The sequence below is a fragment of the Puccinia triticina genome, chromosome 8A, assembly GCF_026914185.1.
Source record: "Puccinia triticina chromosome 8A, complete sequence".
NCBI classification, from domain to species: Eukaryota; Fungi; Basidiomycota; class Pucciniomycetes; order Pucciniales; family Pucciniaceae; genus Puccinia; species Puccinia triticina.
In genome coordinates, this window is record NC_070565.1 from 4,230,580 (window position 1) to 4,251,912 (window position 21,333).

At 49.9% G+C, this 21,333-nt stretch overlaps 4 protein-coding genes across 4 annotated transcripts; 2 read left to right on the top strand and 2 right to left on the bottom strand.

Annotated features, from left to right (window-relative positions):
* Positions 1–1,966: 1,966 nt before the first annotated feature.
* On the bottom strand, positions 1,967–9,022 carry PtA15_8A419 (uncharacterized protein; the record flags this gene model as incomplete). Its single annotated transcript, XM_053171847.1, has 15 exons — positions 1,967–2,191; positions 2,260–2,373; positions 2,477–2,712; positions 2,789–2,976; positions 3,069–3,420; positions 3,485–3,892; positions 3,966–4,029; positions 4,104–4,337; positions 4,428–4,448; positions 4,529–4,822; positions 4,915–5,644; positions 5,715–7,001; positions 7,092–8,354; positions 8,430–8,768; positions 8,847–9,022. 15 exons carry the CDS (start codon positions 9,020–9,022, stop codon positions 1,967–1,969), a joined length of 5,931 nt encoding a protein of 1,976 aa, XP_053023070.1.
* Positions 9,023–10,055: 1,033 nt separating this feature from the next.
* PtA15_8A420 (uncharacterized protein) lies at positions 10,056–11,980 on the bottom strand (the record flags this gene model as incomplete). Its single annotated transcript, XM_053171849.1, has 8 exons — positions 10,056–10,282; positions 10,367–10,472; positions 10,549–10,833; positions 10,923–10,990; positions 11,099–11,258; positions 11,327–11,437; positions 11,528–11,686; positions 11,783–11,980. The coding sequence occupies 8 exons, from the start codon at positions 11,978–11,980 to the stop codon at positions 10,056–10,058; spliced, it is 1,314 nt and encodes a 437-aa protein (XP_053023071.1).
* A 958-nt stretch (positions 11,981–12,938) lies between these two features.
* Positions 12,939–15,727, top strand: PtA15_8A421 (uncharacterized protein; the record flags this gene model as incomplete). The annotated part of the gene is made up of 10 exons (XM_053171850.1): positions 12,939–13,272; positions 13,356–13,496; positions 13,620–13,719; positions 13,824–13,944; positions 14,023–14,040; positions 14,121–14,191; positions 14,259–14,362; positions 14,443–14,508; positions 14,585–15,380; positions 15,460–15,727. The coding sequence occupies 10 exons, from the start codon at positions 12,939–12,941 to the stop codon at positions 15,725–15,727; spliced, it is 2,019 nt and encodes a 672-aa protein (XP_053023072.1).
* Positions 15,728–18,567: 2,840 nt separating this feature from the next.
* Positions 18,568–19,905, top strand: PtA15_8A422 (uncharacterized protein; the record flags this gene model as incomplete). The annotated part of the gene is made up of 1 exon (XM_053171851.1): positions 18,568–19,905. The coding sequence occupies one exon, from the start codon at positions 18,568–18,570 to the stop codon at positions 19,903–19,905; it is 1,338 nt and encodes a 445-aa protein (XP_053023073.1).
* Between the last annotated feature and the right edge of the window lie 1,428 nt (positions 19,906–21,333).

Genomic DNA, 21,333 nt, shown 5'->3' on the forward strand with positions numbered 1-21,333 from the left:
TTAGCTTCAAAATTTTGTACAATACAATAGTGAACCTCCCTTAGGGGCCAGGGCAGTTCAGATATCACCACTTGTTTTTACTTGCTTTTTGCTCAGCCAAGTGGATGACTTCCCATTGAGATCTGCGGGTCTCCCAGAAGTGATCTAGGGCCCAAAAAGCTAGATTTCCCTGCAAAAGTCTAGATTTTTTTTGGGTCCAAAGCAACATCTTCAAGGGTCCCAGATTGCACGGGAAGTCATCCAGTTCTATCATAAATTTTACAAAACCACCTGCTCAAGTTGCGGCAGGGAATGCAAATGGTCCTGCGGATTTTCTTTGCTTATGCCAGTCATCTGTGTGTCATTTTCACGGCTTTGAGCTGTGTTGTGACCTTGGCCATGGCCCACAGTGATGCTTGATTGGCACTCTCTGTCTGTGGTGGAATAGACTATATTCTTGGACTGTATTCTCCACAAAAGCCTTGGGAATCCACACCATTCATTCATCCAGCATCACCATCTCTGACTAATAGTCTCTACACGCTGCATATGCCAGCATGTAAACCAATCATAACGAGTCAACATCAGCAGGATGTGAGCAATCCTAATGCTCCCCCACAGAATCAACCCAAGATCTACAGACAATCTACAGACCCTACAGAGCCTCATCTGGACTGCATTCCCCTGCTAATCCAAAAAAAATGATCTTCTGACTCTGACTCTAAATCAACATCTGCAAGAGCTGCAGAGTCCACAAGAAGACCTCCACGCACAAGAAGTTTTCCACACATCAGCAACCAGCTTCCAACCAAAAATACATGATCCAACAACTCTTTTCTAGACTCTCTCCATTGCTATTCATAGAGGATTGATCAGATTATGCTCCGCATGATCATGTTGAGCTGATCATTGACACACAGAGATGACCAGACTAGTTCGTTTATTTTTTTGGGAAATACAATGACAGCTGGCCCATCCTCAACCACCCTCTGTCTCCTCAGTTGGAGGAAACCTCGGCTTTGAATATCCTTTCGATCAAGGGGGGGAGGGTCAAAACCGGTCAACACACGCCTTTACGTCATGGGAGGTTTGGTGGTCTAGTAGTATGATTCACCCTTAGGGTTCTAGCTCTCGTCGAGGCGAGATGACTGGCCTATCTTGGGTGAGGTCCCGGGTTCAGTTCCCGGCCAGACCCTCTCTTTTCCACTTTTGGGCCTTGGGTACTGCTGCAATGGTGATGATAGTTTTTACTCAAGACCACCCCATCCAGTTTTTAGCTCTAGCAAATGTGGCCCTATCCTGTTGTCCGCTGTCAGCAATCTGGCTTCTGCAGACGAAACAGCAGACCCTGCAAGCGCGCCATCCAAACCGGCTAAAAGAAAGCCAATAACCAGATATTTAGTTAAATATGTGTTTATATATACGAATAGACATCTAGTTGGTATAAAGTGATCAAGAAGAATTACAAACGTCCTTCTCCGCTTCAAAAAGAAAAGCAAAAAAAAAGTACTTAGATGGGATTATTGATGGATGTACATTTTAATGGATGGATATATAAAGATGTCCAAGACACAAACAGATAATGGATGTCAAGATAAGTAACAACGTTCAGAAGGACAGATATTTTCGTTGATATATTGGGAAAGAATATGGTAGCGGAGGAACTCTGGCCGGGTCGATTACAAATCTGAGGGCCGGAACAATGATATATAGATGTATCTAGGTAGATGAGCATGGTCGTTCAAAGGAGAAAAGGCGAGTACTTCTAGAGAACGCAAGAAGACCCGGGAAAAAATCCACACTCAGGTGTTTTTGAAAGAAAAGAAAAAAAAACCAACAGGCCAAGTGCCGAGAAAGCCCGAAGATATGTGCGAGGTATAAACAGCAGGATGGGAGAGGAAGAGAGGTCCGGTATATCAAGCGTAAGGATACATAGTATGAGAGCGAAGGGGGGGGGGGTATAAAGAGCGAGGAAGAGGAAGGGGCATCAGCGTCTGCCGGGCGAGCGAGGCCCGAAGCCGACGACGCTGCGCGCGACGCCGGCCTCGGTGCCGTCGCGCTCGGGCAAGTCGGTATGGGGGCTGGGATAGCTCTCGGGGATGGGCGAGAGGTGGGCGTAAGGGCCGACGGGCGTGCCGGCGGGGCCGCCGACCGTCGAGCCCTCCGGGCCCCCCGCCAGACTCGGCACCGGACTCGGGTACTGCCATCGAGGCTACCAAAAACACACACATCCCCATCAGCTCGTGCATCTTTTCTTCTCGTGGTTGATCGATCACTTACGTCCGGCCCGCCGCCTCGTACTTTGCTCATGTATGATAACATGTCCGCGATGTCGGCTTGGATCTGCTGCTTCTGTTCGCGCAACTCGCCCACTTTCTCAAACGTCTGTTTCATCTGTAGAGAGAATGTAGCCGCAGAGAACCGACGATCAGAGGCCAGACAAGAAGCCGCGGAAGATTGATTGGGGGTCCAGAGGAGGAGGGCAGGACAGACGTACCTCGTTCAGCATCTGGGCTTTAAAGTCTTCAAGATGGGCCATCACCCCGCTCTCAACGGTAGTCAACACGTTATTCACATCCGCCATCGCGTCGTCGTATCGTTTCTTGCGCTCTTCTTCCTCCACCTCGGGATGGAGCTGGGAGTTCTTGGCCTCGAGTTCCTCTGAGATCTTCTTCAACAGTCGGTCATGCTCGGCCGCTTGTTGTTTCATTGCTTGCATCATCGCCTCCATATCTACAAACCATGAAAGAATTACACACCGATGAACATTCCACTCGCTTAAAAAACATGTGTTGTGTTGTATACTGACGTTTTGCTTTATCTTCCGCCAGAGTCGCTTCTCGCCTCAGCTGCAGCTCCTCGATCTTCGCCCTGCGTTGTTCCATCTCATCAGGGATAGCAGGCTGGGGCTTGGCGGCCTTTTCCTCCTCCTTCTTCTGCCGGCGAAGCTCCTCCTTCTCGGTATTCTCTCTCAAGAACTTCAAGATGTGCGAGACCCTTTAACCCAGAAACAATAATAATAAATAACACCCCCGGTTTTCAGGACGATGAGGGAGATAATCCGGATGATGGGGCTCGAGAGAACTGACCCTAATGCGATGGTACCAGCCCTATCATCATCGATGTTGTCCATCTGACTGAGCGCTTCCTGCCCGACGGGGTCGTCAGGATTGACGGCCGAGAGAGCGGCCTCGACGGCCGCGGGATTCTCAGAGACATGACTGGACTTAGTGGGCACGCGCTTAAGAGATCCGCCGGCGGCGGTGCCCCATCGGGAGGCCCGGTCGGCCGCCGGCACAGGCCCGCCCCACAGCTTGCCCATTGTCGCAAGCCCCGAAGGCATCCGGGGTCCCTTGAGGCCTTTGTTGCTGAAGCTGATCTTTCGTGCCCGTGGGCCGGTGATCCGATACCCAACCGAGGGCTTCTTGCTCATCAGCGTAACTGAAAACAAATAATCGATCAGTGGTGTGGCTTTTGCTTATTTAGTCGGAGGAGCATGCCATACCGTGGGGTTCTCCATCCTCCAAGGGGGCATCCAACTGGTCACCCTCTTGCGGATGAACGGACACGTCAACAGGGCCATCGGGCCCGGGATCGACATCCATCTGGGGCTCGGTGGGAGGCTCAGCATCCATGTTTCTGCTGAAAGCCTCATCGGGCTGATCAATCGAGGTCGGGGCTTGTTCGGGCGGCGGTGCTGAGGTAGAGGCGGCCGACTTCATGAGGGGGATAACGGCTGAAATTTCTTGCGACTGCTCGACTAGGACAGCCAACTGTTTCTCTAGCCGTCCAACATTCTCTCCGATCTGTAGGATCTCGTCATTCTTTTTATGAAGTACTCCCTCTAGATGTGTATTCAGTTGTGTCAAATACCTCGACACTTCTGCTTGATTAAGAACTGAGGCCTGATTGACTGATCATGCAGAAGAAGAAGAATGCCCTTTTCAGTCGTCTAAAAAATCAGAGTGTAAAAGATGGATGTTTACCTTGATCCTGAGTGCGCAACAAGGTTACGACCTCTTCGAGGACAGGCGCCTGCTCAGTGGAATGCTAAAAATAACCGACCCGAAGAGCCCCATCAGCGAAAAAAAAAAAAAACATTTTAAGCAAATGAGGAAACTGACGTGTTGCAGAGCTTCATTGACAACATTCCGCAGTTCCTCTGTTGATACCGGAGGGGGAGCAGGGATGGGAGCTGGCTGACTGGAAACGACTGAAAGAGGGCGTGCAGTGGACTGGTGTGAGATCGCTCTGGAGGCAACTCGACTGGGTGTGCGGACTGAAAGAGCTGGTTGACTTGGAGGCTGAGACACGAATTGGTCATCTTTCGGAGGCGGCGGTGGCGGCGCAGAATCATCCTATCAGTGGTAGAAGCAGGAACATTCTCAGCTTGAGGACACTTGATGAAGAAGACTCAAATAACGGCCAGGGCGAGAAACAACACGAACCGGTTCCTCAGCCGTGGGCGTCTAGAGAGTACCAAACAAACGCTTATTAAAAAACTCCAATCTGGATAATTTACTTCAAGGCCACCAAGAACGATACGTACGGTAGAAGACCAATGACTTTGTTCAAGATCAGGGCGGGACAGACGAGGGTCATTCTGAGCAGAGCGCAAGTAGGGATCATCGGCTTGTTGGTCTTGATTAGGAGGGACCGTGGGAGCTGGCTGAGAGAGATGACTGGGCACTCGAGGTTTGACGGATGCAGGATATCCTTGGCCGATCGATTGTCGATAGCCGAATGGCGTCGAGACTCCCTCGAGCCTTCGAGCAGCCCGAGCACGTTCATCTGCAATCCGGCGCGCCACTTGTTCCTCCGCCTCATAAGCGAGGTTATAATCCTGTGTTTTTAGACAAATCAACAAGCTTAGGATTTCCATAGATCACTGCCATCCAGAACTAAGAGAGTAATCAAGAAGAAAAAAAAACTTACTGGAATCACTTGCGGAGCAGGTTGGTCCGAAGACGAGGGAGTTTCTGCTTCGGTAGGAGGGTAGACACTAGCCGTGTGGCTGGTGACGCTCTGTCCAAGTCGACGTCTCAAGTCATGATTCCACGAGCCCGCAGGATGGCTGGCAGAGACACCGTTGCCCCTCGACTTCCAGAGGGCCACATCGGCGTCCAAATCCAGCGTCTCACTCTCAGTGCCGACATGCGATCGAGCTGAGCGAGTGGACTGTCCATCGCCGCCGGGATCCTTGTCAGGTACCGCAGGCGGTGGTTCTTTCTGCTGTCGTTGGGCGGACTCATCCACTCGAGAGAGTAGTTCGACCAACAAGTTTTCGATCCGACTCAGGCCAGCTTCCTGGATTGCTACTGGGGGCGGTAGCTCGGTGGGACTTTCGGAGGGGTCTTCTTGAATATTGGGGATAGACTCTTCACCTCCATTCGCCTCAGGAAGGGGCGGCAGGGGCGGTGAGTCGAGCCGATCGGTTGAAGGTATCCGATCGGTATCTAAACTACCCTCAGGCTGAGGCGTCAGTGGCGCTGGCCTTGGCATCCCGGGTTCGGTGGGCACACGCGAGGAACGCCGACTGGGATTTGCATTCGATGTCATAGATCGCGTGTGGGCTGATCGACCGCTGATGCTAACACCGTGAGCTTGCAGGTTTTTCTCAACTGCACTAGAGACCTTGTGTTGACTCTCGAGCAAAATGTTACACCTGATGTTTTTTTTGGAAGCGATCAGCCATACAGAAAATAGAGGAACACTGTAATTGGAAGGTGACTTACAGACTCAGCATGTAGTCTACCTTATCTGCTATCGTGGGTTCATCGCTCTCCTTCACGGGATAATTGGGTTCACGTTCGGCCTGGTGACCACGGAGCTTAACCGCGACGTTTTGGAGCTGATTTTGAATGCTATCGAGGTAATGGCCCAATGAGTCTGATTCAGCAGCCCGGTAAGAATCATTGCGCTCGATAGTCTTCAGAATCCTGCGCAAATCTCTCTGTACTGCTCGAGCCGGGTTGGATCCCGAGAGGATATTATCAGTTTGATTAGATAATCGATCCGTATCTGACCAGGCCCCTCTTGCTTGCCGTGCAGTTGTAGGCTCGCGAGGGCTCGAGCCAGACGGTCGCTGGTTGGTGAGAGAGGGCGTCACACTCAAATGTCCATTCTGGCTGGCGTGTGTGGGTTGAGTCGTGGACCTGACCTCTGAAAGATGCTCCTTATGACTGGACCGTGACCCAACTGCTGATGAGCGGGGTGAATCGAGCAGTTGCTCGTGAACTCCGGTGGCAGATGTCGGTCGGATGGTATGATACGAATGGCGCGAAGGGCTGCGGTGACTCTGAGCTGCAGTTTCTTCAAGCGCTGTTATGTTTGCTTGGCCGCTGCTACCGATCGGTTGGGGAACGTGCATATCCTGAGCTTGTTGCGGTTTGGGGGAATCGGGCTTGGGAGGGTCGTAAAACTCCGCCGTGTTTCGGTGAATTGAGCCCTTGACACTCATCCTATCCAGCATTGCAAAGATATCCAGTTCAGGTGATCGAGGCCGCATGTAGTTTTGCTCCAGATTGGGATTGATTGGGTAATTACGATCTAGTTCACTGATTTCGTTGTAATTTTCTTGCACTCTGGGCCCAGTTTCTTCGGAATACAAGTGGTAAGCGGGTGAATGGGTTTGAGGGTTTGGAGCCTGTTGAAAGGCAACCAAGTCACGATCTAGTTCACTTTGCAAGTTAGTCGTGCCAGTAGAAGCTTCAGATGTTCGACTGCTGACTGCAGAGGACGGAGGCGGTTGGAGTTGAGCCGGCGAAGAAGGCTGAAGTTGGCGAGTTTCGATAGGACCAACTGAAATTGCACGGTCCACGAGCGAGACCGGATCCAGTCTGGGGCTGCATTCCTGCTGAGGCGGCAGAGCTAGGGCAGGAATATTAGGTTGACCGGTTTCAGGAGCCGGTTGACTGGTTGCGAGTTGATTATTGGGTTGGCCAGACTTCGGAGGAGACGGATTGCCTCGGAGGGGTATATCAGGCTGGTCGACAAATCCACCTAGATCGTGAGCAGCCTGCCTGATGAACAAATGGAAGTCGGATCAATCAGCAAGCCACTTCGACAAGCACAAAGAAATAAAAAACGGATAGTGAGGGTTAAGAACAAACCAAATTGCCCCTACCCAGTCAGCACGCTGGGTAGCCCGACTGCAACCCAGGAATTCCTCATATTCGGTGCGAGAATTTGAGCGAGGATCGAACTCGGCCCAGGCGATTCTGAGGATATGGAGATGAGGTTCATCAAAATCGGGGCCGTAGGAGCGTTTGCTTCTGACACTTTCGACGGATATACAGCCACCGAGTCTGAGCTCGATGGCTTGATCGGGTGAGTTTTGATCGACCTCGCCATTCTCATTCATCAGATAGACGGCCTCTGTCGTCAGGATCCCTCGGGTCTGTCTCCACTGATTCGTCTGTGGATTCCGATACCAGATCGCACCGGAATGGAGGACTTGAACGTCGCTTATCCTTGACGTGATCGAAGATGCTACTGATTTGCGATGCTTGAGGAACTGATCGGACATTGGACTTGGGGGCTCCAAGTACGCTGGTTGACTATCAACTTTTGTCCGGGAAGCTGCTGCATGAATTTTGGAGGCCATCGCTATCCGCTCTCGACGCTCTTTCCGCAACCGCAAGCACTCTTGTTCTGTCATACTCGGTCCGAGTGATGCTGGTGAATTCAGACTTTCGATTGATCCCGCGGCTGGTGAATGTGGTACTGAGGTTTTGATCTGTGGGGAGTTTGATCTGCCTGCGAGGTGATCGGTGAGATTGAAGTTTGAAGCTTCTCTTGTTTGGGTTGGGGGGACTGGTGCTTGAGGAGATTTTGCGCGAAGATGGTTTTCGGGTGGTACTCTTGAATTCGGAGAAGATTGGATCCGATTGATGGGATGCAGTTTGTTGGGAGGGGTGGAGGTGGGTATGTTTGATGGAGATCGGTTGGTCGTGTTTTCGAAGAGTTGGATGAGCTGTGAAGTCTTTTTGGGTAGTCGGTTGAGGGAGGGGTGGCCAAGACTGCTGTTTCCTGGGGCGGGTGGCGAGGAGAGGAGATGGGTTGACTTGGTGTTGTAAACAGGACTGAGAGAGTTTGGAGAGTGGTTTCCGAAGGAGGTGGGCCTGTTTTGGTATACGGGTTGGCTGAAGTGACTGGGATGGTCGATCTGCTTGGAACCGGCTGGTAGAGATGAGGTGGATGATGGACGAGGGCTGGATGGGGATGGTGAGAGATGTTTTGGCTTGGGTGAAAGAGTGAGTGGAGCTGTGGACTGGATGCCAGACTGGAATCTATGGGAGAGCACGCTCTGGACCAATGGCCGCCGTTTGCTGCTGTTCGTCTTTGAGGACTCGGTATCGAGTTCGGTGCGCTCACTGGAGTACAGAGTATTCAGTCAGCTCGACAGACAGTAATTGGGGTTTCTATGTAGAAAGAGATGAAGGACTGACGAAACAGGGCTTAGGGAATGTTCATGGACCGAGAATTCTTGGCCATCGATGTCCAGCATGACCAACGGTGCGCGGGATTCGGCTTCGCGTTGGTGGGTGGGATCGGTCCGGGGGTGGTTTCTGAGGGCGAGTGAGTTTGCTCTGGACTGTCCTGGGCTGTATCCCAGTGTTTTCAGTAGTTCTTCGATGCTTTCGTCATCCGGGGTGAAGTTGAACGAGGGCAGTCTCTGTCTGCTGGTCGACTGGGGCTGATCGGCATCTCTCGGGGACATGGTGCTGCTCGGGGGCCGGTCTGATGACTGATCGGTTGTGGATGAGGGTGTGCCGAAGAGGATGCTGCTGAGTTGTGAGGATTGGGAGCGTGTGGTGAGGGTGCGTTTGTGGGGGTGGTGGTGGCTGTTGCTGGCGGGGGAGAGCTGGTCGATCGGCAGGCTGGTTCGATCGGTGGTCGCTGGTGAGCAGGCTCTGGCTGATGAGCTGAGGTTTGTCCTGGGTGAGCTGGGTGTTTCGGAGCTGCTGGCCTGGGGCTGGATGGCTGAGTTTGGTGGGCTGGCTGAGGGTGGTGAGCTCGTTCGGGTGCTGCTGCTGAGCATCCTCAGTTGGTGTCTTCCCGGATGAACGGCTGGCTGCTGCTTGTTAAATTATCGTGTTCTGTGTTCGTCTGCCGGTGTTTCAGTCATCTGGCGATGGTTGCTGCTCGACAGGAAACCGTCGACGGCTGACAAACCCACCCCCCGGCTTACATAACACAATACAGAGCCCTGCAAATCCGAACCCGATCGGAACCAAACCATGCATACATCCATCCCACATCACACAAGATAACCCCTTCAGAATATCACCACTTTAAGCTTAAATACAACCAAGCCCCCAACCTCACAAAAGATGTAAATACAAGGCTGCTCGGCTTGAACTCTCTTCACCCAACAGCCCGCACTCTGTCTGACACGCAACCCTTTGTGTGGTATGAACTCGCCTGTATGGAAGTCATAAAGATGTGTGATGTGGGAGGGAATAGGAAAGAATGCCAATCTGGTGACTCGTCCCCATCGAAACTATCCAAATATATATCTGAATATCACACAGATAGATTGACACTAATTGTTTTGTATATATCTAAATATTTAGGTAGCTGGCACATGTAAATATTTATCTTCACTGCTTGTCAAGTCGGCTCTTCGGCTCTTGAAAGGTGTTAATTGCTCATATGCAGATATGTGCACATTCAGCATCCGGCTCCTGCCGAGAAGAACAATATTCGGATATTTGTTTCGTTTTGCTGTCTTCTTCAACGAACTGGATATCGACCAGTGTGTGTTTCTCGATGTAGTAACTTTTGAGGGTTGTAAAGATCAGAGCGACATGGAGGAGTTTCCTATCATGACCTGCGGGGCAGTCACTCGCGATCTCCCGCACCTCGTGCGTTCGATAGAGAAGATGGACGAGCTCGCGTTAAGCCCCAATCAGAATTGAGGTGACACTGAGAGAGGGTATTGGGGTAAGCCAATTGGACGTCCAGAAACAGAGAATGCCTCAATTCAAGTTCTTAATGTAAAAGCAGCGAGAAGAGCCAATTGAAGAACCCAAGTGACACGGGAATGATTGGTCAACCAACACTCCCGGTCATCAGGACACGAAAGGGTAGACTTCCTGAGGAGCGTCGGTTGACGAGAAACGACTAGGAAGACTTTCGAATCCCAAGAACTTGTACTGTTCTCCCATCCCCAAGGGAGAAATCAGTCGCTGGGAACTATCCTCAGTCAGGGATGAAGACTGCTTTAATCGCTTGGTTCGCACTTCGATGCCCATCGATAAGAGGAACTGTCGCTGAGTGATTGGTCCATACGTTTGCACTAGATTCGCATCCCAAGCGCATAATAACACTTTGTCAGTCCTTCCTCTTTTTCCCCCGCAAGCTAGGATTGGTTTTCACAGACCGTTTGGATTGAGTGCTCGTTTCAAGCTGGCAAAATCAACATTTGCTGTGATGTCCGTCAACCCTGGCCGACTGAGTGGATCGACAACTTGGTGTTGGTAGAATCCCTGATCCACAAGCCATCCTCAGCCACTCAGTGGACATGGACACGCCAGGATCGACAAGCGAAAAGGAAAGACTGACTCGTATGGAGTGTGAGAAATGGCGGTCGGCTCCGTAATCGACAATTAATCCAGTGCCACCTCCCTCGGATCTCAGCAGCTGTGAAATCCCACCTGCGATTTGGGTGGCACTGGGTGATACCTCCAACTTGGCACCCACGGGCAGCTTCTGATGTTCTTCTGAAATTAACATTTGAGAAGCCAATGTGGGCCCAGGAGAAAGCGCGAATCGGAGCGATTTATCTGTCGGAGACATGTCTGCGTTGTTGAGATCGATCATCACTTCTCGAAATCCCATCGCCGTTTTCTACGTGTGCTAAGGAGTTCAAATCAGTCTTTTCTTTCTTCCCTTTGGACTGGGGCTGAAAAGCGAAAAATAATGGGCGAATAACAAACTTGGAAGATATGCACGGGTAAAGCGTCGAAAAACTCGTGGGCGATCACCATTGTCCATCGGTCATCAACTAGTTGACGAGTGTTTTATAATCATTCAGCCGGGCAGTCAAACAACTGATTAAAAAAAGAAGGGTATACGATTTTGTGGGGGGGGGGGGGGGGGTATGCAAGCATACCTTTGCCTACCTCATCAATCCGATCAGACCAACTAACTTTCTCCTTGAGATCATCGAAGGGAGAGAGTTTTTGATCCTGAAGTGCTCGCATGAACGGACTGTTTTCGATCAAATGAACCGAGAGATCTACATTATCAAACGCTCTTATTGATTTGAAAGTCTTAGAAACATTACAGCTTCATCAGAAAACCTGCTGTGGTAAGATTGCGAGAGGAATGTGTCATTCACTCTGATTATATCTGCCATTAACGTCCCTCTCCCCGGACCAAGTTCAACGATTCGGGTCCGTGTTGGGCTGCCCGCAGCTTGCCATCGACTAATAAACCAGATCGCAATTAACTAAAGATTACATTTAGAAAATAAATGAATAAACAGGAGGACAATGAGTACAAGACCAATTCCAAGCGTTCTGAAGTAAGGACGACAAACCTCTCCAAAGACCTGGCTGATTTCCGGACTGGTGATAAAGTCTCCCTGTTGACCGAATGGATCGGATTTATTCGATCGATCGGTTCTGGAATAATAACCGAGTGTAGGATGATGTAAACATAACTTCATCCACACCGGGACTGAGATTGGTCCGGAAGCCTTTGAAAATAAGAATTAGTGTGAGTTTTCGCTCTCGATAGGACTCTTGCATAAGAAGGTATCAACGAGTGATCAGATGTGGACGTCAAAACTTACGAGGATCTGTTGGTTGATTATTTTTAGTAAGCTGGCCGGCTGAGCGGCGATTGCGGACGTCGGTTTCGGCTCGGGAGGGCTCTTCTGCTGATAAGATGCACAGGTAGAGAAGTCCGACTGGCTTGGTAGTTGGATCGGACTCCACTGATGTAGTCTACAAGATGGTTTGGGCCGGGTGATGAATCTTGAGAGTACCATTGAGCTCAAGTCGGATCCAGATGGTCCAGAGGGAGATGTCCCGACCCTCCCGGACCAGAGGCGCGGCGCGGGTTCACTGACGCTCGATCATCAATGATTCATCCATCTTCCCTCTCCACTTGACGCAACTTTTCCTCTGGCAGTATGCCACTTGCGCTTCTCATGTCTCCGGACTGCCTCTCAACCTCCTGCTTCTGGGCAAAGAACTTTTGATGAGATGAGTTTCCCATCTATCGCCCGGTCAGTCATGTACTAAGTTCCAACCATCCTTGTGCCACAGTCTACTTGACTTTGTACCACTAAATCTGGCTGGATTTGTGGTTTTTGCCAGACAAACGCGAAGCCATATCCAAGCGGGTCAAAGGTAAACGAGGAACTGTATATGTACAAAAAAGGAAGCCGGACTTGGTACATAATCTTGCCTGCAAGTCTGATGTTCTGGTGGTGACCTTGCACCAGCCTGGCCTGCCCAGATCGACGATGGGCGGACTTTATTCTGGGAACTTGTCACGCGTTTGCTGATAAGCGGCTGCTGAGAATCGCAGGGTTCGATGGCCATCGACCTTCACTGAAAATCGAATGATAACACTCATCACCCCCATGGCTCCGCCCATCGGCCACCCCAAGCGATTCTGATGGCATATCCACGTCTGGCTGTCTTGCTTCGAGCTGCAATTACCCTATGCACAAGATTCATGTTGTAGCTGCATCATTACTCCGTGCCCCCTGCCCCTACATATGCTATAAGTACCTCTGTCAAACAGGCTGAACCTGGGTGGCACTTGACAATCCACGCAAATACCCTGTACGATCTGCTTCCAGTCTGCCGGCCATCGCCATCGCCATCGCCTGCTATCCTTGAGACATAATTTTCTTTAAGGTCATTCCTTATATTGGCCCAGGTGAATACCCAACCAGAGCATACCACTTGCTTATCGCGCCCCAGCCCAAGTCTACCATGTCTGCAATCCCTTCAGCCGTCAAGACCACCCAGTCCAGCATGAGTCCAGTATCTAAGCCAGCAGAAAAGCCAGCCCCTCCAGCCATGAAGACCAATTCGACTGCGACTACCGAGTCCAACATGAGCTCAGTATTGAAGCCAGTAGAAAAGTCGGCCCCTCCAGCCATGAAGACCACAGAGTCCAACATGAGCTCAGTACCCAAGCCAGTAGAAAAATCAGCCCCTCCAGCCTTGAAGACCCATTCGATTACCGAGTCCAGCATGAAATCTATTTCGAAGCCAGTAGAAAATTCATACCATCAAGCCGACAAGAAGAAAGTAATCATTATTGGTCAGCTCGTGGTATTTCCGCTACAAAAAGAAAGACGGTGCGAAAACTGAACACTTGATGATTGACTTTATTCTTCGACATAGGCGCCGGTGTCGGTGGTCTTGCTACTGCTGCCAGGTTAGCAAAAGCTGGTTTGGATGTAACCGTCGTGGAGAAGAATAACTTCAGCGGCGGAAGGTGTAGTTTAATCGAAAAGGATGGGTTCAGGTTCGACCGCGGTCCAAGTGTGTTGATATCCCCTTCGACTGATTTCCACCGGTATTTGGCCAAGATAGAAATATTCTGTGGATGGCTGTGAGCCCGTCGAGCTAATCTTGTGCTTCACTCCCATCTAAACATTTAACCAGGTTTTTATCTCATGCCCGAGATATTCGAAGATTTATTCGATGACCTTGGCGAGCGAGTTGACAAATGGTATCAGCTCAAGAGATGTGATCCAAACTATGTGTTCAGTATTTCATCCCTTATCTGCCCTTCCTTGATCAGGTTTTCTCGTCTATTTTTTTACTGACCAAAACTTTGTGGCCCTTCATCGTTCTCTCGATATCCAGGGTGCACTTTGACGACAAAGAAACCGTAACGCTCTCTTCTAACATGCCCAAATTGAAAAGTGAAATTGAGCGGTTTGAAGGCAAGGATGGCTGGGCCAGGTTCTTGAGGTTTATGTCTGAGGTCGGTCCCCGTCCAGAGCGGATTGAAGAGATTGTAACTGACTTTCAGATTATTGAAACCGACATTTACTTTTCATAGGGCCAAACTCATTACGAGGTATAACTGCTTGTGACTGGGATTGAACTTACCAACCTCCAAGGCTAATAACATGTCTCATGATCAATACATCTGTCTAGGTTTCGATCAAAGAGGTTCTGCTCAAAGACTATCCGACCTTCTTGTCCATTCTCAAACTCGAGCTTGTGTGGTAAGTGAGAACGATGATCCGGCCATTGTATGATTACCAGCTCTTGACGAAAAGGTCGGGGATTTAGGATGGCCTTGAAAATCCACGTATTTGATAAGCTTCATCGGAGAGCAAGGGACTACTTTTGGAGCGAACGTCTCCGCAGAGCATTTACCTTCTCCAGCATGTACCGTCAGTTAACTTTTGTTTCAGCACGTCAACCCATGGATTGGGCGTAGCTCTTGCTAACGTTTGACTTACTTTGGAATTAGTGGGCATGTCTCCATACCGGGCACCTGCGACTTACAACTTGCTTCAATACACCGAGCTGGCTCAAGGTAACGTGCCCATCATCTCTGCAGCACGTCCATTTGCCGAGGTCGACTGACGGCAGCCAGGGACGTCATCTTCTAGGGATATGGTACCCAGTCGGCGGCTTCCATCGCCTCCCGCGATCCCTCGAAGCGATCACAAAAAAGAATGGCGGTCGAGTACTTTACTCAAGCCCTGTCAAGCGCATCATCTTATCAGACGGCGAGAAGCGTGAGGCGTGTGGGGTTGAACTAGAGAATGGAACTCGTCTTGAGGCCGATGTGGTTATATCGAATGCGGACCTGGTTTGGACATACTCCAACCTGCTTCCACAAACCAAGTACACTCAGAAGCTCGAAAATTCCCAGTTGACATGCAGCTCGATCTCCTTCTACTGGTCGATCAAACGCAAGATTCCATCCCTCGTCACTCATCAAGTCTTTCTGGCCAAGGAGTATCGCGAAAGTTTTGACATTATTTTTGATGGCCATTCGATGCCTCATCAGCCGAGTTTCTACGTCAATGTCCCCAGTCGAATCGACCCTTCAGCGGCTCCTGACGGCAAGGATGCTATGATTGTTCTCGTCCCGATCGGTCATCTCCACGCTAACAACCTCTCCAAGAATTGGGAAAAAATCATCAGCCATGCGCGTGAATTTGTTCTGCATACGATGGAGAACAATATCCTACAGCCTGGTGATCTCAAGGAGGGTGAACGCTTTTCAGACCTGATCGAGTCTGAATCAATGAACACACCTCACACATGGGAGAAGGATCTTAACCTCTTCAAAGGCAGTATCCTTGGACTCTCGCACAACATCTTCCAGGTCATCAACTTCCGTCCTCACATCAAGCATGATACGATCAAGCGGATGTATTTTGTTGGAGCTTCTACGCAGTGAGTTTAGCAAGGCACAGCCCCCTCGTCAATTGGTGAAAAGTGCTTAACATTTTCTTTTCTTTTTGTAAAACCTTAGTCCCGGGACAGGTGTGCCAGTAGTTGCATGTGGCTCCAAGCTGACGGCTGAAAAAGTCCTTAAAGATCTCAATCTCGATATTCCTTGGGACCTAACTGTGCGCAGCAACAGGCCGATCACCGTTGATCCGGCCACCGATCCCAGCGGCCGAACGACTATGATGAACAAGATGTCCAAGCCGTGGTTGTTAGACTTAAAGGAGAACCACTGGATCTTGAACATCCTCTTCTTACCTCTCATACTCCTCTTCAAGCTGGTCACCGAATGAGTTCAACTTACTTCCACAAGAGACGATACGTTTTCGATTGGGGTATCGAGAGTGGAGTTGAACCTCATCGATCTCTCTCAATCCTTTCCTTTTATTTTTCATACTGCTTGCCAATGCGGCAGGTGTGCTCTGTAGCAAACAACCTTCTAGAATCTGTATCACAATGATTTTCTTGAGTGATCCCATAGAATTTAGAAATATACATTTTAATCTGTAGTCTTGGTTTCTCGACGATGTTGTTACATACATAAACATCTTGCATGTGATTCGAGTAGAATGGCAAAAGAAAGCAATCTTAGCGCATCAAGCTTTCCCAAACGGGCGATAATGACCGAGCTTACATCCACCGTGGTGGTCCCGAACACATGAATCATCGGTTGTCCTGCCTCCCTTGGCGTGACGCGTATGATACGATTACGGGTGGTTTGTAAAAAAACTTCAATAGCCGATGACGTTGGATTTATGCCCGCTTTCAGATACAATATGACAAGTCGCGTGACCGCGTTTCCTCAGGAGAAATCGCTTCAAAAGACGGTGCCGCCATTGGAGACATCATAGTCAGGAGCAGATTTCTCCTGAGCAAATGTGTTCATGCGGATTGTCATGTAAATGTCTGAAAGTGGTCATGAAGCCGAAATCGTCGGCTATAAGATCACAGTTGACCTTGTACGCAAGAAATTTTCTTCGCAAACCGTCGCATGTCATGGACGTCGCGCGAAGTGATAGTCTATTGCGAACGTGTTTGAGACCACTCTGGCGGATACGCGAGCCCATGGATGCTTTTGCAACGCCTCTCTCCGCAGATTTGAAAACTCCGTGAAGATCTGATTTGACTTATGTGGTTTATCGGGCGATGGATCAACGGCAAAATAAGCGTGTACCATTGGCTTCAGAGAATTCGATTGAAAGAAGAAGACGGTGAAAAACCGGGATCGCTCGAGGACTTGCCCCGGCTTCTTTCCTCGTAGGTGTAAACGCCCCCCAGCCGTTGGGTCGTCTGTGGACTAAATGGCCGCGTCCGTTCGTTTCGCGAAAGCTCTGGTAGTGTTTTTCTCGAGCACCATGCATGATGTTAGGGAAGTAGATGTCAGCACGCATAATATTGAAAATAAGGTTCGATAAGCTACAGAGGGGAGGATGCTTGGATTTGGGAGCCTCGTTGCCTCTTTCTGAGGCCTTTCATATATGACAGGCCGTCGTCTCTGGGCATGACGTTCCATCATGCTCTAAAGACTAAGAGTGGGCGTACACTACGGGTGTACTCTGACGTCTAGCCGACGTCGGCGCTTGCGTCGGTGAGCACCCTGCCGACCCCGCACTAAGCCGACGTGGGATTGACGCTGGGGTGAAATTTGTCGGACGCGTCGGGATGATCCCGGCGTCTGAAGGGGTAGTCGGATGGCTCCCGGCGTCGAACTGAGCAGTCGGTTCGATGCCGACGTCAAGTGCGATGTGTACCCGACCTATCGGGCGGGTGGGTTGTACTGACCCCGACGGCAGCGATGTCGCATCATGCAAAAAAGACGATCGCCCGGGGGTCGAACTCCCTACCTGAACCATGGAATGCGCACAACACAAGACCTGCACGGATACTACTGCACCCATAACACTTTAAAATATAAGCCTGTATAATACTATACAATCCCACTTCAACCCCTTACCGAGCAAAACCTTCCTGAAATTTGTGGTAAAGTCAAAGCAGCTGGTTTATTTTTTCTTTTTATTTTTTCTTTCTGTGTATGATCTGCCGATACTCTTGCAGATCATTTTGGTATAGGTCAAGGGTCACTTTTTTCAGGTGATTTCTTGACCTTGCCGACGGACAGGTCGGTCCGACTGAGCAGGAACCAGTCAGATTGAGCTGTCTGAAGGCCTTGTCAGACAGGTCGGCTTGTCTACTCAGACCGCCGACTGTCTGACAACCTTTCGGGCGAGCCGACGCTCGTGCCCCACCCGTCGGGACTGTCGGCTCGATCCATGCGTCGGGCCGACCCTGATGACCAGCGCATCGGCATGGTCGGACTGGCCTTCCCGTCGGCAAAGGTACTTTGGCGTCAATTTACCCTGGTCGGACAGGTCAGGCTGACCCTTTGGCATGTCCGACGTCGCGCCCGGTCGGCCTGACCATAATCCGACGCCGGGGCAAAAACGACGTCGGCACCGCTCAACAACTGGAGCCGTAGTGTAGCAGACCATTTGAATTTTGCCCCGTTCCTTCGGACTCTGGCTTATCGCTGGCGAGCCCCCGCGAGAAGTGCCCGTCCAAATGCCACTTTTCCTCCGAAGATATCACTGCCCTCGCGAAAAAAATGTCGCAAAATCAAGGACGGGATGCATTAGGGTACATTCTTCTGGAATGGAACAAGCCGTTGCTTTTGTTCCGTCGCACTTTCATCTCGATGTGTTTACCGGATCTGGTAGAAACAAAAGACATTCTCGAATTGGACGGTGCTCAGCGAGTGATGCCGAGTGAACAAAGCCAGGTTCTAGTCGTCTCTGCTTTACCAAATTATTCACTCTTCTTCCTCCATATTTCGCACACCTCGAATCAAGCACTCGTTCATTTCATCAATCCCTCACACAGAGAGGATAACTAGTACTAAGCATACTTATTTCCCTCCAACAGGCGCACTCGCGATTTTCTCTTTCAATTTTTCTACCCAATTCTTCCGTCACATCACACTCACTTAATCCCCAATTCCACAGCTCAAGAAACGGGAACAAACACTAACCAAGCGATAAAAGGTGAGTACAGTACAATTTCCCCAAACAAGTACCGTTTGGCTGTCTAACATTTCGTTTTCGTTTCCTGCTTGTACCCAAGATTACCGACCGCAAATATGGCCAGAACAAACTCGTTCAGTGACAGTCAAACAACACCTTCCACTGGATCTTCAGCCCAGATTCGGAAAGTTTTAATTTCTGGTGCCGGGGTCAGTGGGCCAGTGATAGCTTTCTGGTTGGCCAAGGCCGGAATCCAAGTGACCGTTCTCGAGCGCTCGGAAAATGTTCGCCAGGGAGGACACCTAATCAGTCTCGCGGAACCAGGAGTCGAAGTACTGGAACTCATGGGACTTCTTGAGCCAGCTCAAGAGCGCATGACCAACCAAGTCGGTATCAAATTTTTCAACAATAGCAATCAACTCCGCGCAAAGTTCCCTCTAGGTCAACACGGGTTCAACTTTACCAGCCAGGTTGAAATCATTCGTGCCCAACTAGCCGAACTCCTCTATGACGCCTCCTTATCCGACAACGTTGAATACATATTTGGAGATGCGATTGACACTATCGATGAATCTGAAGATTCAATCCGAGTCACTTTACAGAACGATAAATCAAGAATCATGGAGTACGACATCCTCATCGTAGCTGAAGGCACATACTCAAAAACCCGCTCAAAAGTGTTCAAAGAGGAAATAGGGGCCCCTCTGAAGCTCTCTGACGAATGGCTAGGCCTTTTCTCCTACGAGGCTAAAACTGATGAGCCTATGGATCCATGGGGTCACTGGTACCACATTCCAAATTGTCCCTCAGTGGTTATCCGTCCAGATGGGCATGGTAAAATGAGGGTGATGGTTCTTGGCATGTGGTCTGGAGAGATGACAGAAACGCTGACCACTTCCCAAATCTCAGAAGAGACCAAGAAGGAATACCTAATCAATTTGTACCAGGGAACGGGATGGCAATCGGAAAAGATCATCGAGGCAATCAAGGCCGCAGATGACTTATATTTCCAACGAATGGTCCAAACAAAATGTAAAACTTGGTCGAAAGGAAGAGTGGTCTTGGTCGGCGATTCCGGCTATTGTCCATCCGCTCTGACCGGGATGGGCACGACAGTTGGACTCGTGGGCGCATACGTTCTGGCAGGTAAGATTGTGGAGCACCGAACCGATCACAAGGCCGCCTTCAGAGCTTATGAAGAACTGCTGAGGGGCCCAATGGATGCAGTCCACATCTTACCTCCCGGCTACCCGTGGATCGGATGTCCAGAGAGCTCCACGGGAATCTTCCTTCTCCATTTATTCCTCCAAGTGACCGGGTATATTCAATCTAGTAGACCGTTCAATTTTTTCTGTTGGTTAAGAGACAAGCTCACAACACCCGGCTCTCTCGAACTCCCCGACCCTGAAATCTTTGTCGACACTCCAACATCCACCGTTAGCCCAACCAACTGAGCTTAAATTGTATATATTTATTTTTGCTAGTCCACTCATTTTTTGCAATGTACAGCAGTAATTGCTTGCCATTTTTTCCCGCCATTTTCACCTAGTGAGCTTGATTTGGTGGCCTTTGGCAGTTACCTCAGCTTATTTGGCACAAAATGCATGCTACCTACAACTCAACAGGAGACTCAAGGGAGGGACTCACTAATGAGCAGACATTTTTGCTGTTTTGTGATCATCTTCTCCTAAAGCTGGCCTTTTTATTAATGTCTCCTAGGATGCTACATACTGGGTGGGCTGCCCATCGGGTTACCTGAGCCGGGCCGGGTCCGGGCCGGGTTCTCCGAGGAATTAGAGGGTTTGGCCCGGCCCATCAGACCCGCTTGCTAAACAGGCTGGCCAGGGGTGACCCCAAGCTTAAATAAGCCACTCGTGGTGAGCAGGTCCTGATTTAACTAAGCCTCCTGGGACTGCGGGTGCAGAGCACCCCGATGCGAAACATCTCCCATTCCCAATGGGAGGCTTGTGAGTTATTGGCCTTTTTTTTGTGTGAGAGCTTTGGCAACATTGGCTTTTGGCCAACTTTTTGAATCAAAGTGAAATTACACAGCACACACTCATTGTGAGACAGCAAGCTGAAGTGCAGAGGATAGCTGAGGATCTCAGCTTGATTGTACTCCACAAATGATAGAAGGAACACCAGAGGGGAATTCTTGTCCTTGCTGAACAGTTGAGGTGGGTAGAGGATAGAATTCTGTATCTCAATTGAATCCACATCGTTCTGGCCAAACACCCAAAAATGAGAAATGTTGAAAGGGTAAAGGGAGGACAGTGTGAGGAGGGAAACTGTTCTGATTGGCACCAAAAGGAAGAGAAATTTTAGACCTTTAATTTGGCACCACAGGCGTGAAGTATTTTTCAGGGGAAAACACCAGAGAGGGGGGAGGGGAAATACCCCCACCAAAAGGGCAGAATCCCTCACTCCAAAATTTTGTGATTACCTGCAAGTCCCTCCTTCAGAGGTTGGGCTTTGTGCAAGGGCACATTGTGCCAGCCCAGGCTACCAGGGCCCTCCAAAGCCAGGTACTTGTGATAAGTCAGAGCGGGTCTGGGTGGCAGCCCAGTCTCACCGGAAAAATAGCTTCATCTCCATTGCTTATTCCCTCATCTCTACATGCCTGGCCGTCCGGGTTCACCAAAGGGAAAATTGTGTGGAGAGTGCTCTAAAATCCCAAGATACCCTATTCTCACAGACTCACTGACACACACATGCAGTTTGAATTACAAAGCTGAGATCAGTAGGCTAGCTGAATACAATATTTCAGGTGGCTGTCTAACTCTGAAAGGGAAAAAAATTGCCTCATGAGGGAGTTCAATGGTGTGTTGCTCTGATTACAGAATGAAAAAAACCAGAGAATGAAACTTTTGATCTGTGGTTCC